The sequence below is a fragment of the Carcharhinus amblyrhynchos genome, chromosome 25 (assembly GCF_965287045.1).
Source record: "Carcharhinus amblyrhynchos chromosome 25, sCarAmb.v2.hapA, whole genome shotgun sequence".
NCBI classification, from domain to species: Eukaryota; Metazoa; Chordata; class Chondrichthyes; order Carcharhiniformes; family Carcharhinidae; genus Carcharhinus; species Carcharhinus amblyrhynchos.
The window spans coordinates 3,864,576-3,872,711 of NC_137348.1; the positions used below are offsets into that span (position 1 = coordinate 3,864,576).

The following is an 8,136-nucleotide window of genomic DNA, read 5'->3' on the forward strand; positions in this document are numbered from 1 at the left end:
GGGGCAGGCTCGAAGGGCTAGATGGCCTACTCCTGTTCCTATTTCTTATGTTCTTATGTTATGAAAAGGAAAACAGGTAAGGGCTTTGTGCAGTGGAATGAGACTAATTGGATAGCCGTTTTAAAGGATCAGCAGAAGCAAAGTGAGCCGATTGGCCTCCCTCTGTGCCCCTGAGTCTGCCCCCTCGCAACATTAAGTGAAGTGGAATCCTCCAGCCAGCAGGGGGGGGTGGAGAAAATTGTCTGAAGAACCTCTAAATGCGGCGAGATCCATCTTTCGCTCCCCTGTATATTTAAATATCAGCTGCAGGAAGGCTACAGTTAAAGAAAGAAAACGATACATATCTGAGACAAAGTTCTCTGCAGTAATGTGGGAAAAGTTCAGAAAAAACTCACTGTCGGAAGGCGTTTATAATATTTAGTTTTAAAAAACATTAAATAGTTGGCGATTATTTTGGGGCAGCAAGTGACTTTTTAAAACATTTTGGAGAAGTTTGTTCCGAGGGATTAATTAAGGGCAGCGGCCTGGAGGATGTGGCGGCTCTCGGTGCCTCTTCTGCTGGGTTTGCTGTCCATGGTGAGCGGCCACAATGCCAGTCAGGACTCCCCCGACGAGCTCTTGCTCTGCCGGTCGTGCGGTTTCGAGGTGGCCGCCAGCCGGGATCTCCGGTTTGTGGCCAGCGCCCTGGCTCTGGCTCAGCGGAACGACACGGTGATCGGCGAGCGCAGGGTCCCGGTGCAGCTCTTCCAGAACCCGCAGGGACTGCGCTTCCAGGTGATCACCTTCAAAAAAGCCGCTGTCCACAGGCACTGGCCGGCCGATGAGCAGTTCTCCTGGTTCCCCGGGCACTCGTGGACAGTGGCAACTTGCCCCAGGTGTCACAGCCACTTAGGTTTGTTTGTGTTAGTTTAACTCAATGTTTATAGCTGTGCGGCAGTCCATTCAATGTCACTTATCTTCCTATTTTGTTGTCACAATATCATCTCGCAGTTTAAAGGTGCAGGCAGAGAGGTTCACATTAACACTGCAATGAAGTTACTGTGAAAATCCACAGTCCAGCGCCTGTTCGGGTACGCTGAGGGAGAATTTAGCATGGCCAATGCACCTAACAGCACCTCTTTCAGACTGAGAGAAAACCGGAGCACCCGGAGGAAACCCACGCAGACACGGAAAGAACGTGTAGACTCCACACAGTGACCCAAGTCGGAATCGAACCCCTGGAGCTGTGAGGCAGCAGTGCTAACCACTGCTGCCTGGCAACGGTACTGATTGGGAAACCAGATTAAATGTGCCCATGAACTAATAGTATATACTTAAGGGCTGAATGACGTGGAGATGCTGGCAATGCATTGCGGTGGGTACAGTAAGAAGTCTCACAATACCAGGTTAAAGTTCAACAGGTTTATTTGGAATCATGAGCTTTCAGAGCACTGCTCCTTCATCATGTTAGAGGCTACTCACCTGATGAAGGAGCAGTGCTCCGAAAACTCGAGATTCTAAATAAAGCTTTGGACTTTAACGTGGTGTTGTGAGACTTCTTACTGTGCCTAAATTAAGCATTATTTTAGGGTGGCACTGTGGTTAGCACTGCTGCATCACAGCGCCAGGGACTTGGATTTGATTCCTGGCTTGGGTCACACATTGTGTGGAGTTTGCACATTCTCATAAAATCACAACAGTGCAGAAGGACACCATTTGGCCCATCTGACCTGCACTGACAACAATCCCATCCAGGCTCTATCCCTGTAACGTCTTGTATTTACCCTGGCTAATCTCCCTGATATTAACGGTTAATTTAGCATAGCCAATCAACCCAACTTGCACTGCTTCAGGAGGAAACCAGAGCACCTGGAGGAAACCCACGCAGACATGAGGAGAATGTGCAAACTCCACACACTGACCTGAGGTCAGAATTAAACTTGGGTCTCTGGCACTGTGAGGCAGCAGTGCTAATGACTGTGCCACCATGCTGCCCTGTATCTGTTTGGGTTTCCTCTGGACGTTGTTTCCAAAGATGTATGGGTTAGGTGGATTGGCCATGGTAAATTGCTCTTTACTATCCAAAAATGTGTATATTGGGTGACTAGCAGAGTAAATGTGTGGGGTTATGGGGATAGAGCCTGGAGAATCTAGGCAGACTGAATGGACCAAATGGTCTCCTTCTGCACTGTAGGAATCTAAGATCTGTTCTAATGTTTCTTCCTATGGCACGGAGTTATACTCTTTATGCAAAACACCTTTTGATGGTTAACGTTCATTATTAAAAATGCAAGTTGTTACTGTTATAACAGATTGTGTGTGTGTGATAACTAGTTGATAAATTTTGTTCCGAATATATTCCATTCATTTTATGTGGATCTTCTTGATGTTTAACAGGTTGGTCATTTCAGCCCAATGGCTGGCCTCAGCGTGTTACAGATAAAGAATTTGAAGAATCAGAAGAAACATTTGTTGCATTGATTATAGACAGACTCCTGCAGGAGAATTTTGCTGCAACACTTCTCATGGTGCCCAAGTCCTATCGAAGTTGAAATCAAGTTGTTTCATCTATTTTCATAAATAAATATTTATCATTATCTATAGTTTTGTGTTGTTACATATCCAAATATGAATTCAAGTTCTATCATATCAGTTTTGGAATGAAGTTCAGTTAATCAAACAAATCAATCTGTATGATGACAAGCCAACTTGTTCTTTAAGGGAGGAACCCATATCTGATCTGGCTGATTAATGACTTGATGCTGGTTCACTCTCCATTGCCCCTAAGATAGCTGAGCAACCCACCAGTTGTAAAAACTGCAATGCAAAATTCAATAGGACAGGGCATTGATCTAGGTGCCAGATTCACCGAATCCCTGTAGTGCAGGAGGAGGCCATTCAGCCCATCGAGCCAGCACCGACAACAATCCCACCCAAGTCCCGTAGCTCTGTGCTAGTCCCCTTGACACCAAGGGCTAACTGAGCATAGCCAATCCACCTAAGTTGCACATCTTTGGACTGTGGGAGAGAACCCACACAGCCACAGGAAGAACGTGCAAACTCTGTACTGAGGCTGAAATTGAACCCAGGTCTCGGGCGCTGTGACACAGCAGTGCTAACCATTCTGCCATTGTGCTGCCCACAATGTCAGACATAAAACCACAATCATGCAAAGTGCTTATAAACATCTGATGACCCATGAAAAAATTGGGAGAGCTTTTCCACAAACTTGTGTACAGTTTTGGTCACCTAGTTACAGGAAGGATGTAAATAAGGTTGAAAGAATGCAGAGAAGGTTCATGAAGATGTTGCCGGGACTTGAGAAACTGAGTTACAGAGAGAGAGATTGATTAGGTTTGGACTTTATTCCCTGGAGCATAGAAGAATGAGGGGAGATTTGATAGAGGTGTATAAGATTTTGATGGGTATAGATTGAGTGAATGCAAGCAGGCTTTTTCCACTGAGGCTAGGGGAGAAATAAACCAGAGGGCATGGGTTAAGGGTGAAAGGAGAAAAGTTTAAAGGGAATATTAGATGGGGCTTCTTCACGCAGAGAGTGGTGGGAGTGTGGAATGAACTGCCGGATAAAGTGGTAAATACAGGGTCACTTTTAACATTTAAGAAAAACTTGGATGGGTTCATGGATGAGAGGGGTGTGGAGGGATATGGTCCAAGTGCAGGTCAGTGGGACTAGGCACAAAATGGTTTGGCACAGACAAGAAGGGCCAAAAGGCCTGTTTCTGAGCTGTAATTTTCTATGGTTCTAGTCAAACAACATTCTGCTATAATTATATTTACAGAATCAGCCAAAATTCCAGTTTCCTCCTTCACCATCACAGGGTATATCCTGTCCCACCAGTAGGGTAAATAGAGATGGCGGTAGTGGTATAGAACCCTAGAACAGTTGTGGTGCAGAAGGACAACATTCAGCCCATCATGTCTGCACTGGCCAAAAAGGAGAAAAAAGAAACTAGCTGCTTGTTTTAATCCCATCTTTCAGCACTGGGCCATAGCCTTGCACGTTACAGCAATTCAGATGCAGATTCAGGTACCTTCTTTAATTAGTTGAGTGTTTCAGCCTCAACCACAAACTTAGTGAATTTCAGATACCCACCACTGTCTAGATGAAATAATTCTTCCTTCTGAGTCCTCTAATCCTACCAATCACCTTAAATCCATACCCCTGGTAATTGACCCTCAACTCAGGGAAACAATTTTGTACATTTCAATCAGGTCACCCTTTGGCCCCTCTGTTCTAAGGGAAACTCTATCCAATCTCTCTTCATATCTCCAATTTTCAAGCCCTGGCAACATCTGTAAATCTCTGCACTCCCCAGAGCAATTATGTCCTTCCTATAATGTAGCAACCAGAACTGTACACAAATCCAACTGTGGCCTAACCAGCATTTTATACAGTTCAATTATTACATCCCTGGTTTTGTATTCAATACCCAATAAAGGAAAGCATTGCATATGCTTTCTTGATCCACACCTGTCTTGCCTTCAAGGATCTGTGGACACATACTCGAAGGTATCTCATTTCCTCAACCCTTCTCAATATCTTCCCATTTATTCAGTATTCCCTTGCTTTGTTTACCCTTCCCAAATACCTCACTATTCCAGATCATCATTCTGTAGTCGACAGCAATCCTCTTCACTATCAACCACATGATCATTTTTTTGTGTCAGCTGAAAATTTTCCCCTCATGCCACCCACATTTAAGTCTAAATCCTTAATATGTAAAACAAACAACAAGAGTCCTAACATGGAGTCCTGTGAAACAGCACCAGAAACTGTTTTCCATTCACAAAAACATCTGTTGACCATTATCCTTTACTTCCTGTCACTGAGTCAATTTTGGATCTAATCTGTCATCTTCCCCTGAATACCATGAGATCTCACACTTTTCTGACTGGTCTGCTATGTGGGACCTTGTCAAATGCCTTTACTGAAATCTATGCAGACAATATCCACTAACCTCATCAATCCTCCTCATTAATTCTTCAAAAATTATTAGTAAGACAATCTTCCCCTAATAAAAACATTGACTATCCTTGATCAGTCCATGCATAAGTAACAGTTTATCTTGCTTCTCAGAATTGTTTGCTGACCGCTGAGGTAAGACTGACTATAGTTTTTTGGCTTATCCCTCAAACCTCTGGCACCTTATCTGTACTTAGTGAGAATTGGAAAATCCTTACTAAATCCTCAGAGCATCCATCATTTCCTCTCTGGCTTAATTCAATAGCCTGGGACACTATCCATCTCGTGCTGACGTTTATCCAGCTTCAAGGATGCTGAAGTCCAGGTCTGAGGCGTTCAAATCAGGTGACCCAAGTCTATACAAAACAGCCAGATATGATCTAAGGAGATCCAAAAATGCCAAAAGACAGTACTGGGCCAAGCTAGAGTCCCAGACTAGCCACATGGACCCCCATTGACAAAGGCAAGGTCTGCAAGACATAACAGGTTCCAAGATGGAGACATGTAAAATCGCTGGCACCAATGCACCCTGTGCCTGGTGAATTCAATGCATTCTACAGCCGTTTTGAGCAAGAGGTAAGTGAGAGCATGTCCTCCACCCTGGAAGCCTCAGACAAACCAATATTCAAAGTCACCGTTGCAGATCTCAGAGCAGCTTTCTCGAAGATCAACCCATGAAAAGCAACTGGTCCGGTTGGGGTACCTGGACAAGCACTCAGATCCTGTGCAAAGATGGGAAAGGAAAACTCCGCCATAAACAGATCTTGAAAGAAAAACATACAATATTCTTTGGGTAGGGGATTTTGGTGTGCAAAAACAAGTTAGATGAAGTTAAACTCACTTTTCAAAGAGATCTGAAAAACTGCTGTGTACTCTATTTCATGTAGACATGACTCACTCCTGCTTCACTGGACTGTGCCCTACAACCAAAGGACTTCTCAATCCACTGAATGTACCATGCAGCAACCTCAGGATAGGGTAGGTGAGATCTGCTTCCTAATCAACACCTTGTGATGCCTAGACAGAGCAATACTGGAGAGTTCCTACTCCCCGGACCTAGATTACTTGATGCTAAAATGCCGCCCCTTCTACCTTCCACGGGAGTTCACCTCTGTTATCCTGACAGCAGCTTACATCCCACACCAAGCAGAGGTGAAGACAGTGCTGGATGAAATATACACCACAACAAATAGCCTTGAGACAAAACATCCCAAGCCTTGTTCATCGTGGTTGGGGGCTTCAATCAGGCCAAGCTTAAGGGCGTAATATCAAGAAACCATGATAATGTCTCCTGTTCCACTAGAGGCCCACTGCTACACAGTTATCTAACATTCCTACTGCTCTGTCGCCCTCCCACACTTTGGCAAATAGACCACAAGGCTGTGCTCCCACTCCCGGCTTACAAGCAAAAACAAGTGGGAGAATCCGTCAAAATAAGTTGTATGGTGTTGGTCTGAGGAATTGGATGATCTCCTACAGGACTGCTTAGAGTCAATAGACTGGTCTGTATTTAAAAACTCTGCGACCAGCCTGAATGGGTACACCACTACAATAACTGACTTCATTAGACAATGTGCCAAAGTAGCAAATCTGCGTGTTTCCCAACTGGAAACCATGGATGAACAGGGATATCCACTGATGGCTGAAGTCCAGGTCTGAGGCATTCAAGTCAGGTGACCCAGGTCTATATAAGACAGTCAGATATACATAACAGGTTCAATATGGAGACATGTAAAATCGCTGACACCAATGCACCCGTCCCTGGTGAACTCAATGCATTCTACGCCCGTTTTGAGCAAGAGGTAAGTGACAGCATGTCCTCCACTCTGGAAGCCTCAGACAAACCAATATCTAAGGTCACCATTGCAGACGTCAACCCACAGAAAGCAACTGGCCTGGATGGGGTACCTGGACAAGCACTCAGATCCTGTGCAGACCAGCTGGTGGGGTATTTGCAGATATCTTCGACCTCTCTTTACAACAAACTGAGGTCCCTATCTGCTTCAAGACAACGACCATCATCCTGGTACCAAAGAAAAGCCAGGCAGTGTGCCACATCATCCGGTGGCTCTTACACCCATCATTATGAAGTGCTTTAAAAGGTTAGTCATGGCATGAATCAATTCCAGCCTCCCAGACTACCCGGATCCACTACAGTTTGTCTACCGCTGCAACAGGTCCACAGCAGACACCATCTCCCTGGCCCTGCACTCAACTCTGGAACACCTAGATAACAAACACACCTATGTCAGGCTCCTATTTACTGACTACAGCTCAGCCTTCAACACCATTGTTGCTATGAAACATCGCCAAATTCCACGGCTTGGGGCTCAGCTCATCCCTCTGCAAATGGATCATGAACTTCCTAACTCACAGACCATAATCATTAATGATAGGCAACAACACATCCACAATCATCTTCACCACCGGTGCCCCACAAGGCTGTGTCCTCAGCCCCGAATTAACATACCTATGACCGTGTAGCCAAATTTCCCTTCAAATCCATTTTCAAGTTTGCTGATGACACCACAGGAGTGGGTCGCATCTCAAACAATGACGAGATGGAGTACAGGAAAGAGCTAGAGAATCTGGTGAACTGGTACGACAACAATAATCTCTCTCAATATCAACAAGATGACATTGACTTCAGGAAGCGTAGTAGAGGACATGCCCCATCTACATCAATGGGAATGAGGTAGAAATGGTTAAGAGCTTCAAGTTTTTAGGTGTCCAGATCACCTGCAACCTGTCCTGGTCCCTCTATGCCAACACTATTGTTGAGAAAGCCCACCAATGCCTCTACTTTCTCAGAAGACTAAAGAAATCTGGCATGTCCACTATGACTCTCACTAACTTTTACAGATGCACCATAGAAAGCATTCTTTCTGTTTGTACCACAGCTTGGTATGGCTCCTGTTCTGCCCAAGACCGCAAGAAACTACAAAGGGTCGTGAACGAAACCCAATTCATCACACAAACCAGCCTCCCACCCATTGATACCATCTACACCTCCTGCTGTCTCGGAAAAGCAGCCAGCATAATTAAGGACCCCATGCATCTCGGACATTCTCTCTTCCACCTTCTTTGGGAAAAAGTTACAAAAGTCTGAGCTCATATGCCAACTGACTCAAGAACGGCTGCTTCCCTGCTGCCATCGGATTTTTGAATGGATC

At 45.0% G+C, this 8,136-nt stretch overlaps 1 protein-coding gene across 2 annotated transcripts; it reads left to right on the forward strand.

Moving 5' to 3' along the window:
• Positions 1-296: 296 nt before the first annotated feature.
• On the forward strand, positions 297-2,582 carry LOC145358283 (protein cereblon). Of its 2 annotated transcripts, none has more exons than XM_080212165.1 (2): positions 297-892; positions 2,377-2,582. In XM_080212165.1, exons 1-2 carry the CDS (start codon positions 532-534, stop codon positions 2,529-2,531), a joined length of 516 nt encoding a protein of 171 aa, XP_080068291.1. In that variant the 5' UTR covers positions 297-531; the 3' UTR covers positions 2,532-2,582. The 2 variants fall into 2 exon arrangements, with proteins under 2 accessions (XP_080068291.1, XP_080068292.1); XM_080212166.1 differs by having other exon boundaries at positions 297-774.
• The last annotated feature ends 5,554 nt before the right edge of the window (positions 2,583-8,136 follow it).